Source organism: Odocoileus virginianus, chromosome 23 (assembly GCF_023699985.2).
Source record: "Odocoileus virginianus isolate 20LAN1187 ecotype Illinois chromosome 23, Ovbor_1.2, whole genome shotgun sequence".
Lineage (NCBI taxonomy): Eukaryota > Metazoa > Chordata > Mammalia > Artiodactyla > Cervidae > Odocoileus > Odocoileus virginianus.
This window is the reverse complement of record NC_069696.1, coordinates 13,514,217-13,528,678: the sequence shown is the minus strand read 5'-3', so window position 1 is coordinate 13,528,678 and position 14,462 is coordinate 13,514,217. Positions and strand designations below refer to the sequence as shown.

Here is a 14,462-nt window from a genome sequence, read left to right as displayed (position 1 = left end):
GGTGGAGCTGAGCAGGAAGGTGAGAAAGAGAGTCCGGGGGTGCCAGGGTGGTGCCTTCTGGCTCAGAACAGGAGCCCCCTCTCCTTGGGCCTGCTCAGGAGGGAGGGGAGAGCTCAGCGGCCCCCTCCAGCTTCCTCCCAGGTCCCTGAGGGGGAGACCTCCTCCAGGGAGCCCTCCTGCCTGCCGGCCTGCAGGTCCCTCCCCTCCACTGGTTTCCCCAGCACCCCAGCCTGCGCAGGACGGCTGACCTTGAGAACCTGGGTTATGGGACCCTGAGCTGCTCTTGGCAGGCCCCAGCCCAGACACATACCCCAGTGGGCAGGAAGGGGTGGCTGGACCCTGGCGGGCCTGTGAGCCGCGCCTCTGCCATCTGTGACCAGGACAGGCCTCTTCAGGGGCCCTCTGTCCCGTCTGGGTGTGCGGGCCCGGCAGGGCCCTTTGACTCAGACTGCCTGCTTCACAGGCTGGCTCCATCTCTTCCTGCTCAGCCCTCAGTGCCTGAAACTGCCCCCCTTAGGAATGGGGGGGGGGTCCTGGAGCACCCCGGGTGGTCATGATGATGGCCCCAGAAGCAGAGGAGGTGGTGTCCACTGCCAGGCTGGGGCCAACAGGGTCCACACCTCCTGAGGGTGCCTGCCAGGTCTTCAGGTTTATTTCCAAGAGGAGAAGACGGGGATCCAAGATGCGGCCCGACGCCGGCGGCCAAGCTGCCCAGGGTGGCCGCGTGAGCAGGGGCAGGTCAGTCCACGCCCACCCGAAAACCAGGCCCCTCCGGCCGCACCTTCAGGACCGCCCGGGGAGCATTGTCTGCGCCCCTGGAGGGCGCCGCCTGTCCCAACGACCAGCCAGGGAGGCGCTACTGAGCTCCACGCCCCCGGGTCACCCTGGCCCGGAGTCCCTACGGTCGGCTGCCAGGGGAAGCCGCCTCCTCCCCGGTCAGAGCTAAACCCCAGAGCTCAGCCGGCCCCCTGGCGCCTCGACCCCAGCCCAGCGGCGTCCTCGATCGCCCGCCCCCTCCCCTGTTCTCCGCCCCCTCCGCTTTACCCGCACCCCGCCCGCCCCCTTCGCCTTCCTCCTCCTCCGCGCAGGCCCCTCCTCGGCTCCTCTGCTCGGAACCCCGCGCCCTCGTCCGCCTCCCTCCTCCTCTCCCTCCTTCTCTCCCCGCCGCCGGGTCCCCCACAGGATCCCGGACCCCTCCTCGTCCCCGGGGTGTGCCCCGCCTCCCTCGGCCGCCCCCCCCATCCCTCCGCGTCCGGCCCCCAGCCCGGCCCTCCGCTCCGTCCGGCCGCCCTCGCCGTCCTCCGCGCGCTGCCCGCGGCCCCTCCTCGGTGCCCGCGGCCGCTCCGCGTACGGGGTGACGCAGCGCCGCCCGCCCGCCCGCGCCCCGCCCGCTCCGCGCCGCCGCCGCCGCCGCCGCGCCCCGGCCGGCTCCAGGGGGCCGCTAACGGTCCCGCGCCCCTCGGCGCCGCGCGCGCCCCCAGCCCGGCGGAGCAGGCGGCGCCCCGGGCGCCGGGCGCGATGGGGGCGGCGGAGCCGCTGCGCTCCGTGCTCTGGGTGAAGCAGCAGCGCTGCGCCGTGAGCCTGGACCCCGCGCGGGCGCTGCTGCGCTGGTGGCGGAGTCCCGGGCCCGGAGCCGGGGAGCCGGGCACGGGTGAGTGTCGCCGCCGGCCCACGGGCTCGGTCGGGCTGGGGCGGGGGGTAGGGGCCCCGGGGAGGCCGGCGGGCGGGGAAGGGCCAGGACCCGATGACAAAGAGCCGGCGCTGGGGAGAGCCGGGGGGGGAGGGGGGGCGGCGGGGACAAGACCCCCGAGGGCGACGGGCGCGGGGTCGTGAAGGCCCGGGGAGGTCTGCGGCCTGGGGGCCTGGGAGGTGTCGCCCGGACGGGGCCGCCTCTCTGGGACCCGCCTGCCGGCGTCTGAAGGGCACCATTCGGATCGATTGTGATGTTGGTGACGGAGGGACCCCGAGGGGGTGCCGGCGGCCCGCGCTCGATGTCAGTTTAACCCGATCCAGAGCGGGGTCCGGAGTTCCTGTCCCCGCAGTGAAGCAAGGGCTGGTGACCTTCAGTCTGGGATGTGCTCCCTGGGGGGAGGGAGAGGGGGGAGGGGGGTGCTCATTTCGCTGCTACAGGCTGGACAAACGACCTGCGGAGGCCCTCTGATTTGGGGAAGCCGTGGTTTAACTAAACAGGCGCTGTCCGTCCCCAAGGAGAAGGGGCCAGTGGGTCCCCTGCCGAGCTGCCCCGCCACAGCAGGATGGGCAGCGGCTTATGGAGGAGATGTCAGTTGACCCTGGGCAGGAGGGGGGTTACCTGAGGGGCCTGCTGGGACAGTGAGAGCTGGGAGGCCTCCCTGGCAGAGGCAGCCGGGGCGGGGTGCAGGGGGGGTTGGCGGCTGGCAAGCGTGGATATTTCCAGTGGCTGGAGAGCGTGGGTATATTTCTATCTCATTAACTCATCTTCAGCAAGTTTTTATGAAGGGCCTGTCGTGGCGGGCAGGGCAGCACGCTCGCCCGGGCTCAGCACGCCATCGCAGTGGGGCAGTTTCCATCAGAGGGAGAGACGGGGCGTTCTGGGGGGGACACAAGGCCATGGACGTGAGAGAAGGGGGTGGGGCAGGGGGTCCCTGGACTCCTCACCTGCAGGGCGGCACCGAACCAGAGCCCTGCAGAGGCCTGTGCACCCCCCGGCGAGACGGTCCAGGCAGCAGGACCACAGGGGCCATGGCCAGAGGCTGGCCCGCAGACCCGCGCAGGGCAGGGGAGACGCAGGAGGTGGGGAGGGGACGGGGCTCTTTGGGTGGCAGGGGCTGAAATGGGGACCCCAGAGGGCTTTATCCATCTTCACCTGGTGAAAGGCACCCTGTGGGCCTGGTGGGGAGCAGACAGAGGCCGCAGGCAGGAGGCTGCTGGCCTTGTCCGGCAGAGGGGCGCTGAGCAGGGCTGGGTCTGTCCACTTAGAGGGGAAGGGCCAGCGGAACGGGGGTCCAGGTTGGTGCTTACTGGAGTTGCAGGATGAGCGGGGGTTTAGTTTTTAACTGAGGGGATGCAGGGTAGGTCTGGATTCTCTAGTGGACATGGTGAGTTTGGGATGCCCTTTAGATGCCTTGGGGGCAGTTGGGCTGCTGCACTGGATCTGTGGGGGCTTTCTCATCCCTGGGGTGGTATGGCTCTGGTGGGGGTGGGTTGGGCAGACCCGGCCAGTTTGCTGGGGCCAGAAAGTCAAGGTGGTCTCGGACTCTTGCTTTGCAGCCTGAGGGTCACCGGAAGCATGGTCTACAGAGCGCTCCTCTGTGGCCAGTGGTCTGAGACTTCACCCTTCCTCCAGCTTTCTGTTGTCCCCTGGGGAGGAAGTGTCGTCCTAGAACATCAGCCTCAGCCTCCTGGCACCACGAAGCAGGTCTAGGTCTCCCCTGGCCTGGCCCCGAGGGCGTTTGAACTTCCCTGTGAATCTCTCTGCCTTGGGATGGAGCGCTGCCACTTCACGGGGCTCCTGGTCCAGCCGCGTGCTCTGTCCTATGTCACATTCCCACACAGCACGTTCCTGCCGGGCAGCTTCTCCTGGATTTTACGGATGAAGAGGCCGAGCCTCAGGAGTGGGAGAGACCGGCCCAGCTAGTGGCTGAACCGGCATGTGAAGCATGGTGGGTCCGATTTCAGCCGCTGTGCCTGGGTGCCATGGCCTCCTTCAGGCTGCAGTGGCCACGTGGACACCGAATGCACCCCGCCCGTCTGGGGCGTCTGGGTGGGGGACTCGCGTTGCCAGGCTTTCAGCGTTGGCATCCTTGGCCAGCTGTCATTATGGTTTCCGGCCCCCAGATTCTGGGTTTTGTGCACTTTGGGTCAGCTTGCTTTTCCGAGCTCCTCACTTGCACAGCGGCCCGCCTCTTTCCTGAAATGGTGGTTGCTTCCCTCTCGCAAACCCTGAAGGCCCTCGTGTATGGGTTCACCCGGAGCTTTCCTGAGTGGTGTGCGAGAGATGGGTGCCCCCTCCCTGGAGAGGCTGGCGCTATCGGGGCCCTGCCCCCCCACCCCGTGCCACCCATCGCCCTGAGGAGGCCCTGGGTCAGCTGCTGCAGCTCAGGGGGCCCCTCATAGCTGCTCCCCGAGAGGACCCAGGCCCGAGAGAGGTGACCCCATGGCCGAGGGCAGACGGCAGCCAGTCCAGGGGACGTTTCAGAGTGGCAGCGCCCGGCCCTGCCGCAGTCCCAAGTGTGCCTGTGTGCGGGGTGGACGGTGGCCTGGCGGGGGAGGGAAGGGGGGAGGGCCGTGCAGAAGCCGAGTGGACTGAGACCGCCTCAGAAGAAGGACCGAGGGGGGCCCGGGGCTGGGGCCACCATGGGCAGCGGGCGCGGCCGCCTTGTCTGACCTGCGCAGCTTCTCCAGTGTCGCTCCTGTTTCCAGAAGGGGAAACACGGGAGTTGTGAGTGGGTTGCGATGGACGGTATGTAACGTACACAAGGGAGCTGGCGTTTAATCCAGGTCCAGGCTTCCTCCTCGGTGGGGGGCTCCGAGCAGAGGTAGGACCAAGAAGCGGGAGGCAGCGCCTTCTGGACCCCGCGAGGGCTGCTCTCTTAAGGAAGCTGCGAGGCTCCCCGGCAGCAGCCCAGTCGGAAGTGGGGCCGACTGAAAACAGGAAACGCGGACCAGCCTTCTCACGGTGGCTCAGGCTAGCTGAACCTGAAACAGGCTGAAACTGTACCCGAGTGTACCCCAGGGCCATGCAAAACACGCTCAGAGAGACTCTGGAAGCGTTCCTTTCGAGTTGGGGCTGGGACGCGCGCCCGCGCGCGCGTGTGTGTGTGTGTGTGTGTGTTGGCAGCGTGGGGTGGAGGTGGGGCTATGCCCACCCTCCTCCGGCAGCTTCCCTCTCCCACCGAGGATGCCCCGGGTTGCTGGGAAGCTCCTTGGACAGGTTACCGTTGTATTTACAGTCCAACACCCCTGCACCATGCTCATGAAAACATAGGCAAGCCATGGATACTTAAAACTAATTTTTTTTTCCTGCTTATGAAGGTAATTCATGTTGGTTTAAGAAAACACAGAAAAGCACACAGGAAAAGAATCACCCGCAGTCTTAATCTTCAAGAGTTAAATAATATTTGGTGTTGGTCTCTATGTAAGTGTGCGTATTTCTGTTTACTCTCTTAAAACATGATTTTTTTTCACATTAGCTTTATTGAGGTGTAATTTGCATACAATGAAACTCACGCGTTTTAAGGATGTAATTTGGTGAATTTGCCATTTTTTAACATCTAGCCTAAGGATAAAAGACTAGTATTTAAGAAACTGTGTTTTATACTTTAGGAGATATATTTCCTGTGTGTTTGTTAAGGTACTGATGGCGGTTTTTTTGCTTTCTGTCCCCAACCCAGTTTATTTATCCTCTCCACTGGTGTAGATATTTGCACAGCAGACGTTTCTAGAGAACCTAGTTGCTCTCCGCCTTTCGCGTGCTGTTCTGTGAGCATGTGGGTGGGTCCAGGGTAAGGTGGCCTTGGGCGTCCCTGGTGATTCAGATGGTAAAGAATCTGCCTGCAATGAAGAAGACCCCTGGGTCAGGAAGAGCCCCTGGAGGAGGGCCCGGCCACCCGCTCCGGTACTGTTGCCTGGAGAGTCCCCATGGACAGAGGAGCCTGGCGGGCTACAGCCCACGGGGTCTCAGAGTCGGGCACGCCTGAGCGACCGGGCACACGAGCTGGCTTCACTTTCGGGATCCTATCTCGCCCTCCTGAGCGCAGCGCCCTGTGCATTCTCCTCCGAACTCACCATCCGTCCCAGTTTCTCCTGAGCCCTGGTTCCGAGTTTCTGGCACGGCCCACAGGAGACAGCCAGCCGGCTCCCGGGTCTGTGAGCCCCGGCCGTGTCGGGGCTCCGCGCTCTCCGCTCCCGTGTGGTTCTCGTTAAGCCCCAGGCCGGCTCAGGTGCCTCCTGCAGCCCTGCCTCCGGGCTTGCCTTGTCCATCCTTGCTCACTCTATCCCCTTCCTCGAGCACCTTCTGATGGGTGACCCCAAGGTTAGCGGATGGAAGTTTAGAAAGCACCGTGAAGCCCGTCTAGTATAGCCCCAAAGCCCCTGGCTAGGCACTCTGCCCCCTGATCGTCTCCTCCTGGGATGCTTGCCCTTCTAGAAGATTCTTTCACGTGCCGGGCAGCTTGCCGACTAGCTCGCAAGCTGCCTGTGCCTGCCTCACTTTCAGGGCTCCTCGACTCCAGCCTCCTTGACTCCTGAGGCCCCCGCTGAGCCAGACAGGAGTCCCCACACGACAACCCTGCTCTCCCCCCGGGCCCCCCACCCCTGTGTTCAGATCTTACCTCTGCTCAAGGCCCAGCCCTGCTGGCACCTGGCCCTTCCCTCATCGTTCTTTGGATATGTTTGTTTGTCCAGCTGTTCGTCCCTCTATGCCAGCTGTTTCCTTCTGCTTTGTGTTACGGGTTTTCTCTTTTTTCTTTTTTAGGACTATCTGCCTTATCTCCGCTGTGCTCTCTCGGGGCAGAATCCAGCGTGGGAAGGACTCCCTTCCTTGTTTCTCCTCCCCGTTTTCCCGGAGGGCCTCACGTGTCTGTGTGCACAGCAGGTGCTGACCGAGCACCGTGTGAGTCGCTGGCTGTGGGAGGCAGGGTCCGGCCCGTCCCTGGCTGCGTGGAGAGTGGTGGCCAGCTGGGGACTGGGCCCCGGCCGTGGGGGGATGACTAGGCCACTGGTGGAGAGCGTGGGGGCGAAGTGGCTGCTTGCTGTCCAAGCGTCTTTACTTTTCTCTGGAAGAGTGAGTTTAAAACCATTGGGAGGGGCTGGGAAGCTGAACAGTTTGGGTAGAACCCACAAACCCTACAGAATCCCCTAAACCATTCACAGCACAAGTCTTACAGCCCTGTGCTTCAGTGTCTCCTCATACTTCTTACTTCCGCCCGCTGATGAGGTCAGAAGTACTGCAGATGATATCAGATTATGTTAAGCCAGCAACCTGCGGAGTTAGATAGGAATCTCAGGATATCTGAATAGGAAATAAATGGCTATCTTGTTTACCTATTTCAGGAAAAAAAAAAAAAAATCTCCTTCCAGATTTGCATATGACTCACTTATCGGAAGAGACATACAGGCTTTTGTGGTTTTGAAAAGCAGCTGTCAGAAAAACAGCCGTCCTGCCTACCCTCCATCTCTCTAGGCACCTGCCTCAGCTATGGTCAGATTAGGTGGCTTCAGAGCAGCTGAATGTGGTCATAAATAGCGTAATTACGCTGAGATAATTCCCAGGCTAACTTTTATTTGTTACTCCAAAGTAAGTCAGCAGATGTTTCCTTAAGAAGTCAGAGGGCAGAGCTTCCCAAGTGGCTCAGTGATAAAGAATCCGCCTGCCAGTGCAGGAGACTCAGGTTCGATCCCTGGTCCGGGAAGATTGGACAAGCGCAGAGCAATTGCGCATGCGCACCGCCGCTGAGCCCGTGCTCCGCAGCGGGAGAGGCCTCCGCAGTGAGGGACCCACACCCCGCAACTGGAGGAAAGCGCCTACGTCAGCAAGGACCCAGCACAGCCAGAGATCAGATCAGTGGATAAAAAATTAAAAAAAAAAAAAAAGCCAGATTGCAAATAACTTTAGGCTTTGTGGGTCCCAGCCACTCAGTTCTGCTGCGTTAGTGCAAAAGCTGCTGCAGGCAGCATGTGAGTGAATGCACGGGGCTTCGTGCCAATCAACCTTTATTTACAGAAGGGAGCAGCGTGCGGGATTTGGCCTGCAGTTTGCCGACCCTGCTGTAAACCATTATTCATCACTGCGTGTTTTCCTGCTCCCTCGTTTGGTGCGTACACATTCAGAATGGCCAAGCCTTCGTTCTGGATCGACTCTTTCCGTTGTGTAGTGCCTGTCTCTGTCTGACTATTCTGTTTGTTCTAGAGTCCACTTTATGGGGTGACAGGGCCACGCCTGCTCCGCGTGTCTTTCCTGTCCTTTTACTTTCAACCTGCTTACACCCTTAGATTTGAAGTGAGTTTCTTTAGACTCCATAGGGTTGGCTCATGTTTTTTAATCATCTAAGCCAGTCTGTGTCTTTTAAATGTAAACATATTAGGCCTTAAATCTGCCATTTAATTTTTTGTTTTTTAGTTTTCATTTCTCTGCTTTTTCCTGCCTTCCTGCGAATTGCTTAAAAATCTGTTTATAGGCTTCCATATTGATTTGTCTGTATGTCTTCACCTGTTTTTAAATCAGCTGTTTGTGGTGGTAAAAGGTCCTTGCTGTTTTTGAGTGCAGCTCTGTGTGTGGCCCGCGGTGTTGGTTTGTGTGTACGAGTCTCATCCCAGTATAGCGGGATTTTGTCATTTTACCGGTTTGAGGAAGTGCAGAAACCTCCCCTCTCTCGGCATCACTTTACTCTCCCGTTTTATAGTAAAATCGTCTTAATTATTTCCTCCACATGCATTTGGAACCACGTTAGTGTTATAGCTGTATCTTCAACCCTCAAACATAATTTAGGAAAGTCAGGAAGAGAAGGAAATACTGTTGTGGTTTCACGTATCTTTACTTTTTGTATTCTTTCTTCTGTTTTCATTTCTCTTTCAGGGAATCTTGTTTTATCATTTCTACTTCTTGTATCTGTTCTTTTAGGACAGGTCTGCTGGCAATAAGACTGTTAGTTTTTCTCCGAGAATGTCTTGATTTCTCCTTTAATCCCCGAAGGGTATTTTTGCTGGGTATAAGATTCTTTTCAGTCCTGGAAAAACATTGTGCTGCTTGCTTCTGCCTTCCATAATTTCTGAGGAGAAATCCACTGTCATTCAAAATTCTTTCCCCTGTAGGTAAGGTGGTGTTTCTCTTTGACTGTTAATTTTAATATTTTTTTCATTGTGCTTGATTTTTGGAATCCAGACTTTGATGTGTCTTGGACTGGATTTCTTTGAATTAGTGATATTTGAAGTTTTGTCAAAACTTTGGGGAAGTTTTCAGCCATTATTTTTTGAGCACTTTTTCATCCCCTCTCCTTCTCTACTTCTGGGCTCCAGTGACACATGTTAGATCCCTGCTGTGATTCCACAGGCCCTGAGGCTCTGTTCAGGGTTTTGTTTTTTTAAATAATTTTCCTCTGTTGCTCAATTTGAGTAATTTCTCTTGTCACATCTTCCAGTTAGTTCACTGATTTTCCTCTGTCTCCATGCTATTGTTGAGTCCTCCCATTTGTTTTCTGTTTTGGTTATTGTATTTTTTCAGTTCTAAAATTTTCATTTGGTTCTTCTTTGTAATCGTCTGTTTCTTTGCTGAGACTTTTTTCTTTGCTGAGTCTTTATATGTCTTCATTTAAGTGTGTAGTTGTTCGTGAAGCATTTTCATCATGGCAGCTTTAAAATCCTTGTCAGATAACTCCAACATCTTTGTCATCTCAGTTGTGGCATCAAGCGATTGTCTTTTTTTCCTCTCATTTTGAGATCTTCCTGGTTCTTGGCATGGTGATTGATTTTCCATTGAAACCTGGACATTTCTGCCTTACGTTATGAAAATTTGGATCTTATTTAACTTTCCTCTTTTAGCTGACTTTCTCTGACACTGTGCGGTCAGGGAGGAGGGGTACTAGTTACTGCCAGATCGGGGAAGAATTCCAGGTTTCCCTCGGCCTCATCAGCAGCCAAGGGGGTGCTCCCCATTGCTGCGGGGTGAACCCCCCACTCGGCCTCCACTGAGACCTCCTGGCTGGCAGGGTAGGGATGCCCCGTGACTGCGCCATGGAGGGCGGCTGGAGGTTGGTGGTGGTGCAAGTTCTGACTCCCCTTGGTCCCCTGACACCAGCCCAGCGAGGAAGGTGAGGGGCCCCCCACTCGTGCTGGGAGGAGGCGGAGGTCCTCTGAGCCCTGTGCGGTGTGAGGCTCCAGCCGCCGGCTGGGGTGAAAGTGCTGGCTTCCCTCACGCCGCCCTGGGGGAGTGTCAGGTGCCTCCCCCCACCCGGGGGATAGAGGTCTAGACTCCCAGGCAGACTTTGCAGGCGGGGGTGGGGGGGCCAGGTTTTCTGAGTGTTTGCTGGAGGAGGACAGTTCTTGTCCAGAAGTTTCTCGTCTCACTGGGCTCTCCCGCTCCTGGTCCTTTGACCAGAGAGAGCGACCTTGGTTGGAGGTTTTTGTTTGTATCCGTTGGCATTTCCAGTTGCTGAAGTCTTCAAATCTGAGGTAACGTGAGGCAGGAAGAAACCCAGAGAACTCTCCGCCGTCTTTCCTGCCCGAGGGCCCCGGTCAGCTTCCTGCTTCTGCCCGCCCTCCAGAGTCTCCTGGCATTACTGTCACATGGGACTCCAGGGGGGAGCAGTCTCGCCCTTCATCTCAGAGCAGAAGCCCCCTGTGCTGTGTTTAAAACATTTTTTCCTCCCTGTTATTCAGCGCAGGTTATTCCTGCCGAGCTGTGGGGCTTCGCTGACTTTCCTCGTCACAGCCACTCCACTCCTGATCCCAGCTGGTGGCTGTTTTATTTCACATGTTGTCCTTTCAGTTTTTCCATTTGGTTCCTTCTGGTCGCCTCTTTTTGTCCCGGGAGCTTCTGCCCTTCCGTTCACTTTAGGAGCGTTCAGAGCAGCGCCTCACGGGGCCCGGCTCTAACGACCTCACTGAAGTTTGTGTCTGCTGCTCGGATGCCTGGGGCGTCCGGGGGGGCGTCTGCCGCCTGGCTTTCCCCCGGGCCTCTCAGGGTCACCGGGTTCTTGGTTAATTCTGCAGGCTGGGCGTTTTTGGTATTACGTTGTGAGTCCCCGGAGGACTTTCTTAGGCAGGTGCTCAGCCTGGTTGCACACAGATAGCAGGGGGGTGGGAGGGGGCTTCCACATCAGTCCAGCTCTTAAGGCCTCCCTGGTGTTGGTCACTCGGGTGAGGCTGGCACCTGGAGCTGACAGACTCGCCAGTTCAGCTCCCAAGGCCCCTCTGCACGGCCCACGTGTTCAGCTCGCGAAGGCCGAGAGGGAGCCGGCACGTGTCCGTCCACCGGCAGAGCCAGGGAGCCCTCCCAGCCCTGCCGGCCGCGCTCTGGCTCCTCTGGACAGAGGGGTGGGCTTTCTTTCTCTGCATCCAGCGGGCTTGGGCTGCCCAGGTGGTGCTCGTGGTAAAGAACCCACCTGCAGGTGCAGGAGACGTGAGAGGATCCCCTGGAGGTGTGGAAGATCCCCTGGAGGAGGGCATGGCAACCCACTCCAGTGCTCTTGCCTGGAGAAGCCCATGGACAGAGGAGCCTGGCCGGCTACAGTCCAGGGGGTCACACAGAGTCGGACACGCTGAAGCGACTTAGCACACACGCATCCAGCGTGCAGTTCCAGACCTCAGGCTGCCCTTGGAGCAGAGGTGGAAGTGAAAGTGAAAGTCGCTCAGTCATGACCCCCAGGACTGTACGGTCCATGGGATTCTCCAGGCCAGAATACTGGAGTGGGGAGCCTTTCCCTTCTCCAGGGGATCTTCCCAACACAGGGATCGAACCCAGGTCTCTTCTTTACTAGCTGAGCCACCAGGGAAGCCCCGGAGGTGGGGATGGAGACAAAGGGATGGAGACAGAGGGATGGAGACAGAGGGAAGGGCCTGTGAGGGCCGCTCCTTGCGCGGGGGCGCCGCTCTGGCCAGCCGGCCTGCTGCTGTCTGCTCTGGGCTCCTCAGTTAACTGTCTGCCTCCCATCTTGCCCAGACCTCTTGGTCACAATCCGCGGGGAGAGGCTGGCCGCAGGCGGCCCTGGAGTCTTGGGCTAGCCCCGCCGATGCCGGCGCTCTCGAGCCTGCCATGGTGTTTGCCGCCTCGCGCGGGCGATCTTGGCCGCAGTGAGGGAGCTGCCCTCGAGTTGCCCCGCTTCGGAGCCAGCTGGGGGCTCTTCTAGAGCCCGGACCCCGAGATGCTGGGGTGTGCCCCCTGCGAGGACACAGGTTCTGGGGTTCCTCTCAGCGGCCCCCACTGCCTCTCCTGGCGGGGGGTGGGGAGAGCAGGGATCTGGGCGCAGGAGTCAGGGGTTGCGCCCTCAGCGGCCAGGGGGTGCCCCTCGGGCCCCCAAGCCCTCAGTCCCGATCACTAGGCTGGGGCGCTTACCCGGGGCAGCCTGTGCTCGGAGGAGCACAGGGCTGTGCAGGAGGGAGTTGGGGACCGGCCGCGTCCTGTGTGTGCAAACACAGCTCCGCAGGGGTAAGGTCTACCGGGCAAGGGTTGTTGCAGCCTGTCCCTGGAACCCATGGCCCGGGGACCCACAGAGAAGCCCGTCCTGAGCAGGTGCGGCAGCAGCGTTTCCTGAAAGGTCCGGTCCTGTCCTGTCGCGGGCGCTGATGCAGAAAAGCCCTGGGGGGTGGCCGGGGCCACCTGAGCCTGACACTGGGCCCGGGGGCAACCTGGCCCCCGCCCACCACCGTCCAGGTGGGTGTGCGCTGTGGGGTGGGCAGCCGCGCACCTGGCCATCCGGGACCTTGTAAGAGAAGCGACCCACAGATGGTGGGGACGTTTCTACTCCAAGTCGCAGCTCTGAAGCCCCCAGTGTCCGCAGGTCACGGCCAGCGCTGGGAAGGGCAGGACGGAGCCGAGACTGGTGGTGGCTGCAGCTCCCGGGCGTTGCAGCCACCCTGGGAGCATCTCCTGGGCAGCCTCGTCGTCGTGGTCCCTCTGGAACACGCGGCCCCTCGGCCCCCACCCAGGAGGGAGGTGACCACCTGTCACACCAGCGAGGTCACACTCCCTGGGAACGGGGAGGGGAGGCCAGAGAACCGAGTCTCTTGTCAGCAGAAGCCTTGAGGCTTCCAGCCCAGGTTTGGTTACAAAATTTCGGTCCATTTCTGGAAAAGACTGTGTTACGGGAGAAGAGTGTTTAGAGTTGTTAACAATGATAATATTTGCTAATGGCTTGTACTAATGGCCCTAAGAAATAGACTGCTTTGTTATTAGAAGAAAAATTAATGCTGGACTGAAAGGCGCAGAGAGAGGCACCTTCAAGTTTGGCCGAAGGACCTGAAAGTGAAGAACTGGGAGCAGATCTCAGTCTCTGAGTCGCCAGGTGTCGGTCACTGAGCCGCATTCCTGGAGAAATGGAAATCACTCACAATGTGACTGTATGCAGACTTCCCAGGGGGCCCAGTGGGAAAGAGTCAGCCTGCCAATGCCGGCGACCTGGGTTCAGTCCCTGAGTCGGGAAGATCCCCTGGAGGAGGGCATGGCAACCCACTCCAGTCTTCTTGCCTGGAAAATCCCATGGACAGAGGAGCCTGGCGGGCTCCAGTCCACAGGGTTGCAAAGACTCGGACACGACTGAGGGACTTAGCACACAGGCATGATTTTATGCAAGGTGCAAAACCTAACAAAATTACCCACCCTGATACACTATTGATAAGGATGGTCTTGTAAGTGAAAGCTTACGTCCTTCAACATTAAAGATATCCCAACCGTTTGCTGTACGTGGCTGCTTGATTATTGTTGTTATTTTTGTTAAGGTCTTTTTCTTCACCAATTTCTGAGTGGCTCTGTGGATGTTCACGTCCACACTTGGTTGCCGGTCCCGCATCCTGCAGTCGGGGAGCATGGCTGTGGGTGAGGGGACGCCTCGCTTCAGTATGTAAGTGGTGTGTGTACATCTGGGTGTGTGTCTGTGTACCCAGGTGTGATGTGTGTGTATCTGGTGTGTGTGGGGGGGCGGGTAGCAAGGGTGGGGACCAGTGGCTTGGCTGAGGGATAGCAGAGGTCCCCTGTGAGTGTGTGGCCAGAGCACACTTACTTAACATCCAAGCAAGTTCTTTGTGATCATACATTCCAGTAAAGCCTTATAAATTCATCCCTTACTTCTCTTGTGATTTGTAATGTGTTAGATAAGTTGTAGAATTCACCGTGAATGAACAAAAATGACCAAAATGAGGGTCGTAGCTGGACATTAGGTTTTCAAGAGGTTTAATAATAAAGAAAAAAAAAATCAAAGACGTATTCAAACAAGAGTTTTTTTTTTCCAATTTTATGAAAAAGTTGCCTCTTCTTTATTTGTCTTCTTTTATTTTGAATTTGCTTAGTTTTTACAGCATTGCAAAGGTTGATACCACTGAAGATTTCCATTTTAAACTTAAAAAATGCGATCCTAAACTGCAGTTTAATCACAAATCCTAAACTTCAGCACTGTGCCACGTGCGTTTAACCCCCCAGGGCAGGAGGGCGGCAGGGAGAAGCACTTCTGGTGAGCGAGCGGCGGTTCTGTCTGCGCGGCTTGTCGTCCAGTCCTGCCCTGCGTCCTCCAGCGGGTGATGACTTGTGACCGCATCACTCACGTTTACCCTTGGGACACAAGTGGTTCTTTCTGCACGTCCAGCTGTTTTCTTTCTAAACACTTTTATCACGGAGGTAGTTCATGCTGTTCCATGGAAAGACGGTCTTGTCCTTAATAAACAGGAGGTCTATAGTTCTTTGTTTTATGACCGAGTTGCCTAAAGAGCTGTTTCTCAAAATCTGTAATGTCTGTAGAGAGTAGTTAAACACTTTGCTTCTGTTGGATTCCACATCG

At 57.9% G+C, this 14,462-nt stretch overlaps 1 protein-coding gene across 1 annotated transcript in view; it reads left to right on the top strand.

Annotated features, from left to right (window-relative positions):
* Positions 1–553: 553 nt before the first annotated feature.
* CERK (ceramide kinase) overlaps positions 554–14,462 on the top strand; it is a 37,644-nt gene continuing 23,735 nt past the window's right edge. The window contains exons 1-3 of the mRNA XM_070454168.1: positions 554–738; positions 822–1,651; positions 6,455–6,592. Of these exons, the coding sequence (XP_070310269.1) occupies positions 554–738; positions 822–1,651; positions 6,455–6,592 (1,153 nt within the window). The remainder of the gene's footprint in view (positions 739–821; positions 1,652–6,454; positions 6,593–14,462) is intronic.